General features: G+C 44.1%; 1 protein-coding gene across 1 annotated transcript; it reads left to right on the top strand.

Annotated features, from left to right (window-relative positions):
• The first annotated feature begins 7058 nt into the window (after nt 1-7058).
• DNAJA1 (DnaJ heat shock protein family (Hsp40) member A1) lies at nt 7059-16149 on the top strand. Its single transcript, XM_041004412.1, has 9 exons — nt 7059-7214; nt 8296-8437; nt 8532-8709; nt 9836-9940; nt 10082-10309; nt 12040-12154; nt 13496-13611; nt 13909-14009; nt 14947-16149. The coding sequence occupies exons 2-9, from the start codon at nt 8306-8308 to the stop codon at nt 15163-15165; spliced, it is 1194 nt and encodes a 397-aa protein (XP_040860346.1). The 5' UTR covers nt 7059-7214; nt 8296-8305; the 3' UTR covers nt 15166-16149.
• Nucleotides 16150-21104: the final 4955 nt, after the last annotated feature.

The following is a 21104-nucleotide window of genomic DNA, read 5'->3' as shown; positions in this document are numbered from 1 at the left end:
TCACTTGGGGAGTGAATCATCAGACAGAAGATCTTCCTGTCTCTCCTCTCTGTATATCTGCCTTTCAATAAAAATAAATAAACCTTTAAATAAATAAATAAAAGGCAGAGAAAAAAGAAGGTGGAGATCCTCTGTTGGCCCACAACAGTGAATGCCGGGCAAGCTGAAGCCAGGAGACCCAAACTCAACCCCAGTCATGCACTGTGCATGGGTCCCCGCCATCGGTTCCTTCTTCCCAATATGTGCACCAATGAAGTCAGGTCAAAAATGGAATAGTGAGAACTCAAACTAGGTACTATGGGATGAAGGCACCCTAAGCACTGTGCTAACACCCATCCCAGGGTGCAGACATCTCAACCTCTATCTTAAATGCTATCCCTAGAATAAAGAATTACATTTTAAATGGAACCATTAAAGTACCAGAAGAAATCTTGGGAGAAAATACCCACAGTTTGAACAAGAATGAGGAAATTTTGTACTTTTCAAAATTACTTGAATAACTCAGATGTGTTGAAAATTCAAAAATAGGGAGAATAAAGACTGCAGAATAGGGTAAAGACATGTTTATTATTTTTTTAAGATTTATTTATATTTATTGCAAAGTCAGACATACAGAGAGGAGGAGAGACAAAGAGAAAGATCTTCTGTCTGATGGTTCACTCCCCAAGCAGCCGCAAAGGCTGGAACTGAGCCAATCCGAAGCCATGAGCCAGGAGTTCTTCTGGGTCTCCCATGCAGGTGCAGGGTCCTTGACAGCTTTCCCAGGCCACAAGCGGGGATATGTATGGAAGTGGAGCTGCCGGGATTAGAACCGGCGCCCATATGGGATCCTGGTGTGTGTAAAGTGAGGACTTTAACCACTACACTTATTGCACTGGGCCTGTAAGGACATGTTTAAACAGACAGAGAAATATTTACCAGTGTGAAGCAGAGAGGGCATATTCCAGGAAATAGGAGAGGACAGAACAACAGCAGAGGAGTACCAGGAGACTGACATAGGAAAGCAGCGAACACAATGCTGTGGTATTGCATGACCAATACCCCAGTGACATTCAGCAAGCAGCAATCTAAACTCCACCAGCAGCTAGAACTCCACCAGCAACAAGGTGGGAAGGGACGTTTACCAGGAGCTCCAGAGGTGAACTCAGACAAAGAACTGCCCATCTTGCTGTTCTGTTTGACTTGACCAGGAGCAGAGACAGAGAGGCAGGTCCCAGTCAGGCAGTGCAGGAACAAGGTGGATTTCATAGCACAGTCCATTCCCTAGAGCCATATCGGGCACCATTTTGTCTAAGGAGGCAAGGGCTATTGGGCAGGACTGCACATACACAGAGCTAGGAGTGAACTCATTTCTGGCTCAGTGAACTGCAACAACTTGGCATCCAATGGTTCCACACAAGACAGGTCCAGGTAGCCCTCAGACCTGATGGCCAGCAGATCAAGAACTCTAGTTGCGGCACATCAAGTGCCATTTCTTACAGTCTGACAAAGGATTTAAGACTGCGGGGGACAACAGTGAGCTCTGCACATATGTTGAACTTGGTGAGAACTCACTGAACTCAATGCATTGCACTGGTCCCACAGGAAAATAATACTGACTATGGCATTGTATGGGTCAAAATAGGTCCATGTGGCCCTCAGACCTGACAGCCAACAGGTTCTGACAAGATGACCACCACCACCAACAACCTAGCTATACAGGACACCTGGTGTCTCCCTAATCCTGAGACCTACTCCAACCAAAAGTGGGAGGAAGGATTTACAGACAACGGTGCAGCCTTAGCATGGGATCACAGAAGGTGGAGACTGATGAGCCAAGAGCTGGGCTACAGATATCAAGGTGGAAACCTAACACAAGAACTCAGACCTGGAACTCACTGGAGGGAGTGGCACAATTGACTGCAAACAAAGAGCCACGTACCAACTACAATAAGTAAAATCAAACTGTAGACCTATGGGTGACACAGGTTAAAAGCCTGCCCCAGGGCCCGGCGCGGTGGCGCAAGTGGTTAAAGGTCCTCGCCTTGCACGCCCGGGATCCCATATGGGCGCCGGTTCTAATCCCGGCAGCCCCGCTTCCCTTCCAGCTCCCTGCCTGTGGCCTGGGAAAGCAGTCGAGGACAGCCCAAAAGCTTTGGGAACCTGCACCCGCGTGGGAGACCCGGAAGAGGCTCCTGGCTTCGGATCGGCATAGTATCGGCCCGTTGCGCTCACTTGGGGAGTGAATCATCGGACGGAAGTTCTTCCTCTCTGTCTCTCCTCTCTGTATATCCGCCTTTCCAATGATAAAATAATAAAAAATAAATCTTTAAAAAAAAAAAAAAGCCTGCCCCAAGGAGAAGAAAATGATAACCAGAAGTACAATGACAAAAGAAGAGACAGAGGAACAAAACCCAAGAAAATGGGGGATACAGAATTCAAAACACTTGTTATAAAACTTATCAACAATGAGAAGCATGTAAGGCAGGCATTCAAGGAATTCAAGGAACATGTCACACTGGAAATAAATCAAATGAAAGCTGATATATCAGAAATGAAGAATACAATGGGGCAAACTAAAAATACAGTGGAGAGTCTCTAAAATAGAATGAAGGAGGCAGAAGAAAGAAACTCAAAATTAGAAGATATTTCCTGTCACCAGGGGGAAACAAACAAAAAGCTGGAAGCAGAGCTGGATCAGGCCCAAAAAAGTGTTCAAGAATTGAAAGACACTATTAAAAGGCAAAATATAAGAGTTATGGGAGTTGCAGAAGGTGCAGAAAGAGAAGCTGGGTTTAAAAATGTATTTAATGAAATAATAAGGGAAAATTTCCTTAATCTAGAGAAACAATTGGGAAACAAGATCCAGGAGAGGCACAGAACTCCCAACAGGGTTGACCAAAAGCGATCTTCATCAAGACACATGATCATCAAGCTCTCTTCAATTGAACATAAGGAAAAGATCCTTAAATGTGCACATGAAAAAAATCAATTGACATATAAAGAAATGCCAATTAAACTCACAGGAGATCTCTCACAGGAAACTATACAGGCCAGAAGAGAACTGAGCAACATATTCCAGATGCTAAAAGCAAAAAATTGTCAGCCCAGGAAAATGTATCCAGCAAAACTTTTCTTTGTCTTTGAAAATGAAATAAAATTCTTCCACAGTAAAGAAAAGTTGAAAGAATATACCTCTTCCAAACCTGCGTTATAAGTGAGTAAAGATGTTCTCTTGGGCTCGGTGCAGTGGCCTAGTGGCTAAAGTCCTCTCCTTGAATGCACCAGGATCCCATATGGGTGCCGGTTCTAATCCCGGCAGCTCCACTTCCCTTCCAGCTCCCTGTTTGTGGCCTGGGAAGGTAGTCGAGGACGGCCCAAAGCCTTGGGACCCTGCACCTGCATAGAAAACCCGGAAGAGCTCCTGGCTTCTGGCTCCTGGCTTCGGATTGGCCCAGTTCCAGCCATTACGGCTGCTTGGGGAGTGAACTATCAGATGGAAGATCTTTCTCTTTGTCTCTCCTCCTCTCTGTATGTCTGACTTGGCAATAGAAATAAATAACTCTTTTTAAAAAGGTTCTCTTGACAAAGAAAAGGAATAGCACCCACCAAAACCAAAGGTAAATGCGAAGAACATCCCAGTAAAATAATAACAGAAGACTAAATCAATGAACAACCCATTTCTAAAATGACAGGACCAAATTACCACCCATACATATTAACCCTGAATGTAAATGGCTTAAATTCATCAAACATAGATTAGTAGACCAGATTAAAAAACAATATCATCTGTTTGTTACCTACAGGAGATATATCTCACCAACAAATATCAGTAGAAACTATATCAAGGATTTTGACTTTTTTTTGTTAGCTTCATCTCTTCAAAACACTTTCTTCTCATTAAATTCTTCACAGACTCATAGATCATACAGTAGCATCATTTTCCTCAAGAAGGTTCTTGATTTTTTTTCATCAATGACACATCAGTTTATTTAACTTCATGGCATTGTAGATTGCTATTTTTCTTTCTGAGGTTGATTTTGTATTGTGGCTTTTCATTTAAGGGGACGTATAGTAACTGTGTAATGGAGACTATCATATCCAGATGTGAGGATACAGTGCAGTATGCATCTCTACTTCCGGACAAACATGGACTCCCAATGAAACTATTCACCATATCTTGACAATAGGATGCTGGACTCTCTGCCACTGTCCATGCCCACAGTGACTGACACATGACTGTGTACGATGAACTATACGATAGTAATGATATAGGGGAACTCAGTGAGGGGAGAGGGAATTGAGGAGGGGATAAGAGAAATCCCAGGGCCTATGGAACTGTATCATAAAATGATAATGATAAAAAGAAGTAAAATAAAATTTAAAAACCCCTCAAAAATAACAGACCTGGCATGGTAGCCTAATAGTTAAATCCTTGCCTTGCATCTGCAGAGCCCATATGGGTTTAGGTTTGTATTCAAGCTATTTCACTTTCCACCCAGCTCCCTGCCTGTAGCCTGGGAAAGCAATTGAGGACAGCCCAAAGTCTTGGGACCCTGCACCCACATGGGAGACCCGGAAGAAACTCCTGGTTCTTGGCTTCAGACTGGCTCATTGAGGTCACTTGAGAAGTGAACCAGTGGACAGAAAATCTCTCTCTCCTTTTTTCTGTTGATCTTCCAATAAAAATAAATTTTTAAAAAATCGAAAAATAGTGTCAGGATTGAGGACTGTTTAAGGCCTGTAATGTTGGCAACCCATATTGAATCACTGGTTCAAACCCTGGCTATTCTGCTTCTAATCTAGCTCCCTGTTAATGTACCTGGAAAAATAGTGGAAGGTGGTTCAGGTACTTGGACCCGCCTGCCTGGACTTGCCCCAGTGATTGCCACAGTTCTGTGGAGTGAACCTAGAAGATCTCTATCCTCTGCCTCTGAAATATCCATGTTACAAAAGAGTTTGTTATGTAATGTCCTCCTCTTACCTACCTTTACCCAGCACCAAGCTTTTCCTAAAAGCAGCCTCTCATTATGCACTTCTGAGTTTCCCCCAGAAACATTCTATGCACATGCAGTACAAGAAAACATATTTTTCCTTTTTTAAAGCAATTTTTGGAGCTAGTATTGTGATAATTATGAGTTAGAATGCCACCTGCAATGTCATCCTCCCACACAACCACCAATTTGTATCTCAGATGCTCCACTTCTGATCCTTTCCCTGCTAATACGCCTGGGAAAGCAGATGTGCCAAGGGTGTGGGCCCCTACACCCACGCAGAACAGGATGAAGCTCCTGGCTTCAACTTCGCCCAGCCCTGACCACTCCGGGAAAGATCTTGCTCTATAACATTGCATTTTAAATAAATCAATCATTTTGAAAATTCAATACATGAGTTTGAAAATTTTAAAGTTCTCAGAAATAGATTTTTCAATCTAACACTGGCACTCGTTAAAGAGGGTTTTTCATGTATGTATCACATATCTAAAAGCTGTAGGAATTTAGTTGTGTTCTAAGGAGTAGAAACACAATACGGTACCCTATTTAATACATACTAGACATGGTAACAGTTATTGCAGAAATTCTTGGCTAAAGTGCTTGATACACACGTCTTCAGAAAGTTCATAGAATATGTACTAATAAAAAAGCACGGATTTCAATAAATTTTTGTACCTAAATATCTTTCATTCCATTTCTCCACAAACTTTTGAAATACCTTCATACGTGTTTAGCCAATGTCAGTTCCACAAATGTAGTTTTTACAATGAAAAGTAACTAAGACTGCAACTCCATGGGCAGCATTTAGCATTACTGTTTACTGTTCTCTACTCACGCTCTCACACTTGCTGGGCTCTGCCTGGACACTCACGTGAGTAGGTTCCCCTTGTCAGAAGCTTGGTTTGTCTTTATCTCTCTATCTCTTTATTTTCAGTTTTTCGGTGAGTTCCTTGAGAGCAGGGACCAATTGCCCTCGCGTGCTTTTTACATTCCCAAGCTCAGTACACTGCCTGGCAATATGAAAGTTTTTACTGCGAAGGATTGTTTAAAGACTCTTCATACCAAAGGTGGTCCTTGAGAGGTCAACAGCTACAACTGTAAAAACTGGGTATCGGACAAAACAAAATTTACTTCAAAGGCAGGAGTTACAGAGAAAAGGAGAGCAGGAAGCGGTGTCTTGATCCGCTAGTTCACGCTGCAACTCCCAGAATCGGGTGGGTATGAAGCCAGAGCCGCGAGCTTCTGCCATGTGGTGCAGGAACCGGAGCTCCACTGCTTTGGCAGGTGCATTAGCAGAGCGGCAGATTAGAAGTGGGGCAGCTAGGACTCCAGCCAGCGACATGGGATGCCACTGGCAAAGGAGCTTAAGTAATTTTTAATGTTGCGGTTACTCTGCTTATAAACGATGTGAAAGCCTGGACAAAGAGCCGACTGGCTCAGCTCACTTCCACTCACTTGCAAACATTTTCCTGTTCAGCTCAGTCCCGGCTACCTGCCGGAACCAACAAGATCAAGTCTGAGAACGCGTCTAGGGGGCTGGCCTTGAGCTAACAGCAGTAATACCTAGGCGGTTTGGTGACAAGGCACGTGGACGGCGAGTGAAGGGGAGCCAGCTCCGCGGCCTGACTGCCCGGGGCAGGGGAGAGGGTCAGGCCTGTCTGGCTCAGCATTTTGCCCGGCAGGTTCCCAGCCCCTCACACCTCTGAACGAAAGCGGGCAGAGGCGCCCAAACGGGGAGCCGCGGGATGGGAGGGTGCAGGACTTTGATCCGAGAGCTTCCCCTTCCGCACACAGCAGCAACCCCGGGGCCCTATACCCGAGGAACGATGGAGGCCCCACTGACAGGAGCAAACCAAGTCGCCTCGGAATGGCACCGCTCCCACACTCTGCCCGTACCGGACGGAGACCGCCTCACTGAGAGAAATCTCCAGAAGATTCCACGAGCACCGGGACGCGGGCGAGCACCCCCTCCCCCTCAAAGGCCCTTCGACACACTTCTTCCCGGTCCAAGCACCCCCGCGCCGTTGCCCAGGTAACCATGGGGCGGTGGCAGAACCCGGAGGGGCGGGACTTCCGGCGGATGACGCGCCCAGGCTCGGCTACAAAAGACGACGGCTGCGGCGCGCCGGGCGGAACTTTCCAGAACGCTCGGTGGGTAGGGGCGGAGTGGCCGCTGCCTTCGCTGCGCACGGTCCGCGCTCCTTCCCCGCTCCCCCCAGGCCGGCCTCAGCCCGCTCACCGGTGAGTGTCGACCCTCCCGCTAACCCTCGTTCCCCTGACTGGCGTCACTGACACCGCCGGGAAGCCGGATGGAGCCGCCGTCGGGGAGGCGGTTGGCTCCGCGTGGGCGGGAGGGCTGTCGGTTCCTGGATGCGCGATTCGTTTACGGAAGGCGGCTGCGGTGCCCCTGCACGCAGAGAGCGAGTGCCAGGCCTGCTCCCCTGGACCTCCCCGGCTCGCCCCCTCGCAGCCGGAGGTCCCGCAGCAGCGGCCGCCCGGGGCTGGCCCTAGGTGCGCGTCCCCGCGGCCCCTCGCCCGCGCTCGGGGGTTGGGGCGGTGGGCCCCGCTGCGCACGCGCGCCGGGAGGCAGGGGCGAGGGGCTGCGGGAGGAGCCGGGCGGCGCTGCTGCTCGCTCGCTCTCTTTGTTGAGGGCTGGGCTTCCCCTTCCACTCGGTGCGATCCGGGGAGGGGCGGAGAGGAAGGAAAGCGAAACAGGGCGGCCTCAAGCCGCAGCCCGGAGCCCCCCACGCCGGCTTTTGGTGAAGGTAGGGGGCGACCGGGTTTAGGCCCGGGAAGCTGTAAAAAACCGTGTGACCGGAAAAACGCCCCTGCGGGCAGGCTGCTGGCGGTCACGGCTAGTTGGAAAAACTACTCCCTCACCTTGTTCTCCCCCCACCACCACCCCGACTGTCCAAACGGCTCTTTGCGGGGGCGCGTCTGGCGCTGATCGGACTCCACAGAACCCGGGGGGAGCCGGTGGACGAGGCCCTTGGCCCCTCTGATGACGGCCGCTTGTCGCCACCTGTGGGGAGGATCGGGGTAGAGTCGCGTTGATGGTGGTAGCGCACATGCTGTGGGGTGGGAGAGCGGCCAGCAGCTGCTAGAAGGCTTTTGCAGTCCCTAGTAGTGCTTCGCTTCGATACAGTCTGTTCTGTTAAACAGCTGCTGGGTGATCGCTGGAATTGCCCTAGGTGTCATTGCTTGTGTGCAATTCAGTGAAAGCTGTGTACTTCTCAGATTGGAGAAAGAGCTGCCTGCTCTGATTCTACTAATTAGGACTCTTGGTTGAAATCCGGTTAAAACTGGTAGTTTCTATTTTCAGGCTGTAGAAAATGGTGAAAGAAACCACTTACTACGATGTTTTGGGGGTCAAACCCAATGCCACCCAGGAAGAATTGAAAAAGGCTTACAGGAAACTGGCCTTGAAGTACCACCCTGATAAGAATCCAAATGAAGGAGAAAAGGTAAGTCGCATGCTCTGAACAGGCCAGGGTGAAGGGGGGGGGCTATGCTTTGTAACACTTGTGCTAAAAAACGGCGTTGACCCCTCTCAAACAGTTCAAACAGATTTCTCAAGCTTACGAAGTTCTTTCTGATGCGAAGAAAAGGGAATTGTATGACAAAGGAGGAGAGCAGGCAATTAAGGAGGGTGGAGCAGGAGGTGGATTCGGCTCCCCCATGGACATCTTCGATATGTTTTTTGGAGGAGGAGGAAGGATGCAGAGAGAACGGAGAGGTAAGAATAGACTGCTGCAGATTACAGTAGCTGTGGGTCACAGCAAGTTTTTTGCTTGTTTACCTAGTGATGTAAAGTTAAAAGCCGGCCATTAAATGCGTCTGTTTGATATGTGGTCTGGTTTTTTAGAATGAGATTTGGTGTAACTGAAAGTAGCTGAGCCAGTCAAGTGGTAGCAAATGAGTGCTTTTAAACACCTTGGATAAGGTCAGATTCTTCATAGGTTTTGCAAGCCTGGGAGAAAGCAGAGCAACATTGGTTTCAAGGTCCTTCTCACAGATCTCATTTGATCCTTTCTAGTGCCTTTACCCCAAGAATCCACTGTTAGATGGGTTAAGTGGGATACTTTAAAACTCAGAAACCAGTCCTGGCGCCTAGGGTATGTTGCACAGAAAGCAGCTTGCTTTTTTTCAGGCCGTACTCTTCTGCTGTAGATGGGATAAAGTCCTGGTAGAAGATCCGTCTAGGAACTTACTAACTAGCCATTGATCAATGACTTCTGTTCTGTAGATTTGATGTCTTTATGTAATCCTGAATGTGACACTCCTGTGTAGCCATTGGACTGTTATGATTCTAATTGTAGTTCAGTGTAAAACAAAAGTAATATAGTTCCGTTACCACGGCAACCACATTATAAGCTCTATCAACACATGACTGGTTGGCTGCTTTAGGTCCTGTAGCCGATTGGATAGCTCTATCATAAAGAGTGTAAGGAGGTATCAGAACAGTAGTAAATGTGCTTGTTCGTTCCACATCACAGAGCAGTGGGGATACTCGCTTGTGGTAATTCAGATCAGTTTCTGTAGCTGGTCTTAATTTGTGAGGATTCACTGCACTAAAAAATTTTGGAGCCAATAGACCATGTTGATCAAAACTTTCACTAAGTGAAAGCTTGAAAGATTATCATGACAAACACATTAGGTTGTCTCAAGTGGTTTTTCAGTTACATTTCTAGCTTCTTCCCCAGTTTCCTTCAATTTGAATACTATATATGGCAATGTATTTTGTGTGCAGGTACTCAGCAGATGTTATGCCATGTAAGACGTTTTACCTTTTGTGGGAGATTGCCTTCAACAGAAATAAGATGCAACATCTTACATTTTTGATATGCAATACTTTGTCCTAGGTAAAAATGTTGTACATCAACTGTCAGTAACCTTAGAAGACTTATATAATGGTGCAACAAGAAAACTGGCTCTGCAGAAGAATGTGATTTGCGACAAATGTGAAGGTATGGTCTTCTGACATGTTTAATGTTTAAGATTCTGAAGTGCTTTCTTATTCGATAAAAGAAGTTACACACATTCTTAGGACAACTGTTTTATAAATTCCTTACTTTATCTACCACTAAATTTTCTTTTTAAATGTTTAGGCCGAGGAGGTAAGAAGGGAGCAGTGGAATGCTGTCCCAACTGCCGAGGGACTGGAATGCAAATAAGAATTCATCAGATAGGACCTGGAATGGTTCAACAAATTCAGTCTGTATGCATGGAGTGCCAGGGCCATGGGGAACGCATCAGTCCTAAAGACAGATGTAAAAGCTGCAATGGAAGGAAAATAGTTCGAGAGAAGAAAATTCTAGAAGTTCATATTGACAAAGGTGAGTTATGAGCCTGTAGCATTCTGAAATATGTAGTACCATAGCAGTTTTCTTAATACTCTGTTAACCTGTCGCTAATTAGATTATTTATGGTCTAAACTCAAGTTTACCTCTTGTCCCATGATCCTGTATGTGACACCTATGAAGACTGAAATTGAGTAGTAAATATATCACTTAACTAACTTTGAGCTAAATACTATGCTGGGATATACACAAAATTGAAAATTTGATCATTTTAGGCTTATGTAACAGGATTAACTTTGACATCATTAGCACTGTAAATGATTGAGATGGTCCAAACTTCAGTGCAACCTTAGTTCTTCTACCTTTTTAAATATTACAATTAAATTCTCTTGAGTTTTCTTAGAAGTCTATTGGGTTAAAGAATATGCATCCTTCTAGGAATTTGGAAAGAGTTTAGGCCAAGAATGTGATCTCACTAAAATTGACCTTTCTCATCGTGTTTTTAAATGTGCTTTGTCCGTTTTTGTAATTGATCTTTCTGCACAATCTTAACATAAAAACGTTTTATTTCTTAAACTTTTTTTCTTTGTATTTTATTCTGAGTTTACTCCTAGAGCATATGTTTTTTTGTTGTTGTTTCTTCTGGGATATCTTTATTCTGTGTCACCATTTTAAGAACTGTCTGTTCCTTTTTAATGAGGACAGCCTTGGTGTAGCACAGGGAACTCATGAATGGGTTAGTTCATAGGTGTGACAGTACATTCTGGAACCCTGTTCACCTGGATGTATTGACTAGAGAATCGATGTCCTGGCCCTTAAGTTCAGCATTACTCTGCTTTTTAAGCATGTGCAGTGGAAATTTGCTCTTTGTGCCGCCAACCCTATGTCCAGCTGATTTTGTTTTTGTTTTTTTGGTTTTTAATTTTTAGTTCCTTTTATTTGAAAGGCAAACTGGGGTTTCTGTCCATTGGTAGACTCCTCAAATTCCCACAGCAGCCGGCTCTGGGTCAGACTTATGATAGGAACTGAGTCCAGATCTCTCACTTAAGTGGCAGGAACCCGGGTGCTTGAGCTTCTTGAGCTTCTTGGCTGCTGCCTCAGGGTGTACATAACAGGAGGCTGGGGTTGACTGGAGCTGAAACTGGACCCAAATATTCAGATATGGGAGTGAGTGCCCCAGGCACCAACCTAGCTGCTGTGCGAAACACCTGCCCCTAAACAGTGATCTTGATCCGTTTTTAATAATTTTTACCTTTATACATAGATTTTCTGTGCATCAACTTCTGTAATAGGAAGAAGTCTCTCAATTTACCCTGATAGTAGATTGAGTAAAAATTATTTGATTCAGGCTCTTGTGAGTGATAAGGTTGAAATCGTTATTGGTTGCGATATTTGCCAGCCATTGATTTTGATACCAGTAACAGCTCTAGTGAGGTAAGTCTCTGGGAAACTTGAATTAAGTAAAGTTATGCAGCTTCTCCAGGATAATCCAGCCAGAAGATACCTTAGTTGAGGGCTTTGTCTTTTAGAGTTTGAATTTGATGTTCACTGTGATAGTTTTCGTCAGTAGCAAATTTGAGGTAATGAGGGTTTTGTTTTAGTGGGGAGAGTCATTTCTGTGGTATTTAGTACTCGTAGACTCATTTTCTCTGTCCACTCTACTACTGTCTCATTCACTCACACGCAAAGCTTTTTTTGTGTTGTATTTTTTTTTAATCTTTATTGTTTGATATTCAATAAGTACAAAGTTAATCTTTTGTTTTTAGGCATGAAGGATGGCCAAAAGATAACATTCCATGGTGAAGGAGACCAAGAACCAGGATTGGAGCCAGGAGATATCATCATTGTGTTAGATCAGAAGGACCATGCTGTTTTCACTCGGTAAAGATTTTTAATCATTTAGATGGACATCTTGGATAGAAGCCAGTTAACTCCCTCGCTCTGCAAAAGGCCACAACCACCACAGCCAGGCCATGCCAAAGCCCAGGAACTGCTTCTGAGTTTCTTACATGGGGCTCAAGCACTTGGTCCATCCTGTGCTTTCCTAGGCACACTAGTAGGGAGCTGTGTTGCATGTAGCTAGATCTCTGAACCTACATCCATATGAGCTGCTGACCTCACAGGCAGAGGCTTAACTTCCTTTGCCACAGCAGTCTTTCGTTTTGTTTTCCTGTGATTTCTCTTACTGTTAATTGGAACATACAAAGATTTTGAGTAAAGTGTATTTCATTTACTTGACTTGGTATAGCAGAGAGGTTAGGCTGTGTGTAGTTTGTGTGTCTGTGTTTGTGCACACATGCTTGCAGAGAAATTCTGGTATACTGGTATAAAACAGTTAATACTGAATTTGTGATGAAACGTAAGCCCAAGATGGTTGTGGCTAACAGTGACTGTTTTATGTTCGTTGTGTTATCACTAATTTCAAACATAATACTAGAAGTAATGTTATTGACAGTGTCTTAAAGTAACTGGTATAGAATTAGTTGTGAATGCTATTTCACAGATAATTCATACTGAAATAGTTCATTTCAGAGGTGCAGTGGTTTGAAGGCAGTCCTTCAGAGTTTCCCTGGGGGCATACTCTCCCTGGTTAAAGGTAGATTGGAAAAAAGCAAAGTATCAGAAGATGTGTTCACAGTGCTCCAGGTACATTTATGTACATCAGTAGAAATTGGACATATCCCTTGATGGATGTCAAAGGGCCTAAATGATCAATAACAGCCCCGGGTTTGCTTTGTCTTACAGTGTAGTATCCTCTGTCCCTAATGTATGCTTGTTTTCTTTATGCCTCTGTGTGGAGAGTTTGCCACCCGTATGAAACCGTTCTAATTGAATACTGATACAATTCAGGGATAGCTAGTGACAGAAGCCGTTTGGAAAAATTCCAAAGCCTTGACCAGGAAACAGGGTTGTTAGTTCCAGGTATTTGGTTTTCCCAGTTCTCAGCTTTTCTTTAGAAAGGGTAAAGAAGAGGCTCTGGTCACTAGATGAACTCTGTCTCTCTCTTCTCCTTCTGGCCTCTGTTTCTCCCTTTCCTTCCCTTTTTTCCCCCTCTGATCACCACCACCTCCATCCTGCTCCTGCCCTGCTGGAACAAACCTCCTAAGATTTAAAAAAAGGTTTTTCTGAAAAATGTCACTGATGTTGCTTAAAAAAAAATAAAGTGGCTTGTAATTGGTGATTTGGACATTGTCAATATGTGCCATGTTTGCATTGATACAGACGAGGAGAAGACCTTTTTATGTGTATGGACATACAACTGGTGGAAGCATTATGTGGTTTCCAAAAGCCAATTTCCACTCTTGACAACCGAACCATAGTCATCACCTCTCACCCAGGTATGGCAACAAGACAAGTGTGTCTTTTTGTCTTTTCTACTATAGTGTTCTAGATGATAGGCGCTCAGAGGAAGCTGCTGTTTTTCTTCTTTGGTTATTATCCTTCCAGGGACTGAGATGAAATCATAAAGGCTTGGCTCTTTTATAGGAGCCTTGGAAAACCCTTAAATAAAAGGTAACAGGATTGCTTGGCCATAGAAGTTTATTCCTGGTAGTGAGCCTAGGACCTTCCTTTTTTTCCCCCCTGTGCCATTAGAATATGACCACAGTTTAAAAATATCTTGACTTTGCTTTTAGGTCAGATTGTCAAGCATGGAGATATCAAGTGTGTGCTAAATGAAGGCATGCCAATTTACCGTAGACCTTATGAAAAAGGTCGCCTAATCATTGAATTTAAGGTGAGTATATACCAGATCCTTACTAGGAAAGAGTGTATTGAGATAATGCTGCTTTTGTGTTAGATCTCTTTTGTATTGCTAATAGGATGCTTTAGGTCAGTTGAGAAAAGAGAGGGTAATGGAAGGAACCTGGATATTGAATTGCATCTTAAAAGTTTAGTGGAGACACTTTGTAATACCTGTTGTTAATTTCTTGGTGAAACACTGCTGCTTGATTTAATAGGGTGATTCACAAAGCAGCCTAGCCATTTCCTGTAGCCTTTGAAGTAGGTCTCTTAGCCACAGTTGCACTAATTGAAACACTTTTGGATGAATGTGGTTTTCTTGATAATGTCTTTTGCGCAAATTAGCTCTTGAAAAAAATTGTGTCAAAATTGTGTTTTGGCTTTTTTTTTTTTTTAAGATTTATGTATTTTTATTGCAAAGTCAGATATAGAGAGGAGGAGGAGGAGAAACAGAAATATCTTCCGTCTGATGAGTCACTCTCCAAGTGACCACAACAGCTGGTGCTGTGCCAATCCGGACCCAGGAGCTTTTCCAGGCTTCCCACTCGGGTGCAGGGTCCCAAGACTTTGGGCCGTCCTCGACCAGGCCACAAGCAGGGAGCTGGATGGGAGGCAGGGTGTCCGGGATTAGAACTGACGTCCATATGGGATCCTGGCGCGTTCAAGGCGAGGACTCCAGCCACTAGGCCACCATGCTGGGCCAAAATGAGATCTTAATGTTACAAAGTCTTATTTTTGTAGGATCTTTTTGAAAACTTTTTATCATAATTCTTGTTTAGGTGTTGGGTACTGAATTTTAGAACTTGTATGCTAACCTGAGTTTAGTAGATGGACCTGGCTCACATGCTTTCTCTGCAAGTTGGTGCCTGATACTTGGTGTAAGGAGCTTGTGATGAATCGAAAGAACCTAAAGTAGAAATTTCTTTTTGTAGGTGAACTTTCCCGAGAATGGCTTTCTCTCTCCTGATAAACTCTCTTTGCTGGAAAAACTTCTCCCTGAGAGGAAGGAGGTAGAAGAGACGGATGAAATGGATCAGGTAGAACTCGTGGACTTTGATCCAAACCAGGAGAGACGGCGCCATTACAATGGAGAAGCGTATGAGGATGATGAGCATCACCCCAGAGGGGGTGTCCAGTGTCAAACCTCGTAATGGGCCAGTGGCTGGCATCATATATGCAGTAGTGAATGAATGAGTGGAGGACTATAACCATAAAATGCTCACTACTTGCTATTGTTTTTGTTTTAATATCCAACTATAGTAGTGTTTTAAAAGTTAAGAATAAACAAAAATATAAAAGTTCTGACTTTGCTCTATATGTATGATGACGTCAGTGTGCAAGGTGAAGTTTAATACCTGTAAAAGCTTAATTTAAAAAGTTCCCATAGCGTTTGTTAGCCATACATTGTAACTGATTTCATCTGTCTACATGGACAAGCTTAGACTGAAATGTAGGTGTATGTGTTGGCTTCCATGCCTGACCCTTCCCTGTGAAGCTTATGGAATTAAAACTATTTAACTGGCAATCAGAAAAAGTAATTTGTAGACAAGTGTTGGTCTGTCTAGTTTGTGTTAAGTAGGATTCATTGTGATGCCTCAGATTTATTCTCTTGCCTCAACTGTTACTTGAAGATGGCATATTATACAATCTAGTCTGTGAAAACTGATAGAAACCACTCTAAGAAGGGGTTTATAATATGCTGCATCTTGAGGACTTGTACTTCTAGAATTGCATTCCCTTCTTTGCCATCTCTTGAAATAACATACAAATATATCTATAATTTATATACATATAAAACATTGTGCTGACCAGGCCCCTCTTTGGACCATGATAAGCCCCTTAGCATTGACTTCTAGAGTTGGATCATTTAGAAATTAAAGAAACCTTTATGTGAAAATAATCTGCATGTGTAATATAGGAAGGTATTTCTTAGGTATGTTACAGGCTTACTTTAAACCATTTATGCTCCAAAGTAATTGTCATTTAATGTTGGTAGTATAGCAAATAATGAGTAGCTTTAAATTGTATGTTGAAGTCATGTTCATATGCTTAAAATCTGGATATCAGAATTTAAGCAATTCTTGAAATGTATGACTGTCTCCTTAATATACTGATTAATATACTGATACAAAGCATTCTAATGTGTCACTACAGGCTTTTTTTTCCCTGATCCATCAAAGCATTGTCTTCTGACTTATAGTACATAACTTCATCTTAGCTAGTTAAAATTAGTAATACCCAAAAATGCTGTCGAGTCACCTAATGTTAAGCAAATATGGGGAGTCACAAAAGCGGAGGGACTGGGTAGGGAGCCCAAGAAAGGGAGCTTCAAAAACTACAGTCACCAGTGTGAGAAGACAAGGGAACTTTATGGCCAGGCAGTCTTTGATTCTGTACCTAATACACCTAGGAAACCCTAAGGATTTCCACCTTTGAAGTGACCTGTATCTTAGCTTCATTCAGAGGATACATTAGGTTTAAAAGGAGAAATTAAAACTTGGTGTGAAAAAGTGGGTTGGCAACGAGTCGACATTCTAGACAGCTGTCTCCCAGTGTGGGCTGCCTTAAGGCAGTTACCTGAGCATGTTTGCATTTGAACCATGTTCAGGAAAGCAATAATCAAACCTTGCTTATAAAAAGAGGTGTTTTTACTGTTTTTACTTAAAAGTTGTGGAGATATCAGTAGTGGAACATGTATTTCAGTTTTAAGACATTTTTATGTTTTCAGAAATGTTTTTGTATGACTTGAGAGATGCACAGCTGTAATCCAAATTACTGAAGTATTACAATGTGGAGAAAACGGAACCCTGTGTTGAGTAGGAGACTGCTCAGAAAGCCCATTGGTTACTACACAACCTAGCAGTTAGGGTGCATTGAGTCTATACCTCAATAAACAATAAGAGTTGGTGTTTGCTACTTTAATAGTACTCTGACCACCTACCTGCAACAGGATATCTACACAGTCTATTCAGCAATAAAAAGGAATTTTTTTAAGATGTAATTTTACTAGGAAGATTGACAGAAGAGAAAAGATCCTCCATCTGCTGATTGGCTCCCAAAGTGGCCACAACTAAGCTGAGCCCATCAGGAACCAGCAGCTTCACTTTCCCACACGGGTGCAGGGTCCCAAGGCTTTGGGCCGTCCTCGACTGCTTTCCCAGGCCTCAAGCAGGGAGCTGGATCAGAGGTGGTGCCCAGGTAGGATCCCAGCACACATAAGGCGAGGACATTAGCCACTAGACTACACACGAGGTCCCAGGAACAGCATCTTAAAACTTGCTAAAACTTGGCTACAGAGTTCATGTTTGAAGATTGTGTCAGAAGGCAGAAGGACCTTCAAACCACTTGCCAAGTGGCCGCAGTGACCAGAACTGAACCGATTAAAAATCAGGAGCTTGTGGGTCTCCTACGTGGGTACAGGCTCCCATTCCCTACTGCTTTCCCAGGCTAAGCAGGGAGCTGGTTGGGAAGTGGAGAAGCTGCGGCATGAGTTGGGCATATGGGATCCTGGTGCTTTATAGGTAAGGGTTTAGCCACTGGGCCCACAGAGTTCATAGTTGGGACAAATTTTAGAAATAGTCATGGTTATACAGCATTATAAGCAATTGATGCCATTAAGTGGAAAAAGGAAATATTTCACGTTTTACCAAAAGAAGGCTAATATCCTGGAGAGGGTATGTTTGCTTGCTGTTCAGTGCTAGCAAGTTGTCCTCAGAAGTATGAATTCCACACAAGTGCAGTCCTGGCAGGTTTTTGCTGAAATGTTTCTGCCCATTCATACTTGTAGGATAATGGATCCCTTGAGAGATGCAGTATGTGAAATTAGTTTCATAAATTTTTGTGCGTAATTATGATTTATTTGAAAGGAAGAGGAGGAGACAGAATCTTCATTCACAGGGTCACTTACCACAGTGGCTGGTTCTGGGCCAGGCCAAAGTCAGGAGCCCCAAAGCTTCTGGGTCTCCCGGCCCAGTTGAGGGGCTCGCGGTATTGGGCCATTTTCCACTGCTTTCCTAGGCACATTAGTATAGAGGAGGAAGCTGGAACAGAAACGAAGCACCCAGGACTTGAACTGCTATGTAGGTGGAGGCTTAATTTGCTATGCCACAGTGGCAGTCCCCCAGATAACTTGATTGTCAGTCTTGGCATAATTGCACTTACCCAAAAAAATTTATAGCTTTGCTTTCTTCCTAATTTCCAAGGATCTTGATGTGTTGGCACTGAGTGTAACCTCAGCATCTACATAATTGTATACAGCCACTGTAGGAGCAGCAGAGTCATTCTTTCATCACTGTTGAGAATGGCTATGGAAAGTCAAATAGTAGCAGCCTTCAGTCTCAATTTTTAGACACGCTCCAATTGCAGTGCATACTGCATAGTATTATCTTCCCTTTTGAAATAGTGGAAAATTAAGTTCTAAGGGCCCGGCGCCATGGCCTAGTGGCTAAAGTCCTTGCCTTGAACATGCCAGGATCCCATATGGGCGCCGGTTCTAATCCCGGCAGCTCCACTTCCCATCCAGCTCCCTGCTTGTGGCCTGGGAAATCAGTCAAGGACGGCCCAAAGCCTTGGGACCCTGCACCTGCACGGGAGACCTAGAAGTTTCTGGCTCCTGGCTTCGGATCAGCACAGCACCAGCCATTGCAGTCACTTGGGGAGTGAATCATCTCTGTCTCTCCTGTGTATCTGACTTTGCAATAAAAACAAAAATCTTAAAAAAAATAGTGACAGTCAAGCTAGACCCCCTAAAATGTTAAAATGAATGAGTGCTGAAAATATACAGCAATATCAAAATGCTGTTTCTAGCACCTTTTTTGTGTATATTTGATTATCAGCAACCGTGGACAAAGCAAAAATAAAACTCAGGAAACTGCCTTTGACTCCTAGCTCAAAATCTGACCTTGCCTGCTGGCCCTGCTAGTCATTATCCTGTTGAGGAGAATTTGCTTTTCTGGCAAGCTAATGACTACCCTTCTGCAGCAGGCATTGAGTATAGCCTTCAAACAGGCGCTTATCTCAGTATGTAAATCAAACCCTACCTCAGTTTGTGAACCAACTTACTGCTTAAGCTTATTCTGCGAGGCAACAGGTGATGCTAGGGTCTGTGTAGCTACTTGGCACAGAAAGTAAACCACAGTTTTCAAACACTGGTGGCATTCCATACCTGGAATGCTGGTAGGAGTCCCAGGTGCTCTGTTTCCCATTCAGTTTCCTGTATGTGCTTGGGAAGATAAAACAGATGGCCCAGTCCCTGTGAAGTCTCCACAAGGGAGACCAGGATGGAGTTCTTGGCTGCGATCTGGCCCAACCTTGACTATTGAGGCTATTTAGCATCTGAACACACATCTTCTCTTTCTGCTTTTTAAGTTTTAATTAGCTAACTGACCTCAAGTGTAGGTGATCACAATTTTACTGAATGTCCAAAGCAGCCTAATTAAAATAGTAGCCAGTGAACACTTCTTCAGGTGTGACCTCCACCACTCGGTGTTTACAGCCTGTTCGATCTGATCCTGTTCGATCTGATCCTCCGTGAAAATAGCTTCCCATATTCCTAGCAGAATCAGCAGTTGGGGGAACTTGACATAGCAATGAATGTTTGTTCTGGGGGAGTATTTCCTGAAGTAACTTGGGCTGCCTCTAGGATAGTATTTTGTGTAGTCAGCATTTTGTTCAAGATTGTGTAACATGGGATGGAGTGGAAGATGACGTGCAGATCTGTGTGCCTGCGGGCCTTCCAACACTGGGCTTTGAACGCCTTTGCTTTGGCTGCAGCACCTTTGGGAAAGGCCAAGAGCTTGCTTTGTGTTCAGAGCCATCTGGGCAAAAGTGAACTCCTACTGGAATATCTTGAAGTTTCAAAATGATGTTGAGTCAAAAGGGCACACATGGCACTGTAACTGGGAAATGGATTTCTTAGTGCAGCTCAAAATTAATTCAACCAGTTAGTACTGAGACAATCAAGTGTCAGGTACAGGACAAATCCAGGTCAGAGGTAAATCATAAAATGGCAAAAAACTTTTTTTTAAAATTTTTCCTGGAGATCTTCCACCCACTAGTTCACTCCTCCAGTGGACACAATGGCTGGAGCTGAGCTGAGCTGATGCAGAAGCTTCCTCCAGGTCTCCCACGCAGGTGCAGGGGTCCAACACTCTGGGCCTTCCTCCACTGCTTTGCCAGGCCACAAACATGGAGCTGGATGGAAAATGAAGCAGGCAGAACATGAAGCAGTGACATGGGAGCCCAGTGCTAAAAGGGCAAGTATTAGCCAATTGAGCCATTGTGCCAAGCCCAAGATTGCAAAATTTTACACAGCTCCCTCAAGTTTTTAACCTAAGATTGGCAACTGTAAAAGTAGACATAAAAGGTCTGCAGAGGGCCCAGCACGATAGCATAGTGGTTAAGGTCCTCGCCTTGGCACGTGCCCCAGGATCCCATATGGTCACCGGTTCTAATCCCAGCAACCATGCTTCCCATCCAGCTCCCTGCTTGTGGCCTGGGAAATCAGTTGAGGATGGCCCAAAGCCTTGGGACCCTGCACCTGTGTGGGATACCTGGAAGAGTTCCTGGCTCCTGGCTTTGGATTGGCTTGGCTCCAGCCATTGTGGTCACTTGGGGAGTGAATCATCAAATGGAAGATCTTCCTCTGTCTTTCCACCTCTCTGTATATCTGCCTTTCCAATAATAATAAAAAAAAAAGCCTGCAGAAACATCCTAAAATGTGATTTTTGAAATGGTACTAGCATTGTACTTTCATATATCATACAGGCTTTATACTGTCTGGTTGAAAATTGAGACTACACAAAGTATAAGGCTTTTGCTGGCTTTTCAGTGTTTTTTCAACCAACCAGTGTTTCTGCATATTGTAAAACTTGAAAATGTCCAGGTTCTTTGAATGCCAGCTCCTCTACATGCAAAAGGAAAGTGGCCCAACAGTGCTCATATTGTTCCTGCAGCTAGTCCCATCTACATGATAGCATTTGCTGAATGCGGGTGAAGGCACAGCTCAAAACCAAGATGGCATCACCTGGCCTACAGGTTGGATTTGAGATTCAGAGATGATGTATCCTCTCTCCCCTGGATTCTAACCAAA

The sequence above is a fragment of the Ochotona curzoniae genome, unplaced genomic scaffold (genome assembly GCF_017591425.1).
Source record: "Ochotona curzoniae isolate NIBS_2020 unplaced genomic scaffold, NIBS_Ocur_1.0 scaffold_3208, whole genome shotgun sequence".
Taxonomy (NCBI): Eukaryota; Metazoa; Chordata; class Mammalia; order Lagomorpha; family Ochotonidae; genus Ochotona; species Ochotona curzoniae.
The sequence above is the reverse complement of the archived record's forward strand: the minus strand, read 5'-3'. Positions and strand labels throughout refer to the sequence as shown.

Excerpts from the sequence above, each read along its gene's own strand:
- DNAJA1 (XM_041004412.1), top strand. The coding sequence starts at position 8,306 with ATGGTGAAAGAAACCACTTACTACGATGTTTTGGGGGTCAAACCCAAT. Across the intron at positions 8,438-8,531 it reads ATCCAAATGAAGGAGAAAAG|TTCAAACAGATTTCTCAAGC; the intron begins GTAAGTCGCATG and ends CCTCTCAAACAG. Across the intron at positions 13,612-13,908 it reads AGTCATCACCTCTCACCCAG|GTCAGATTGTCAAGCATGGA; the intron begins GTATGGCAACAA and ends CTTTGCTTTTAG.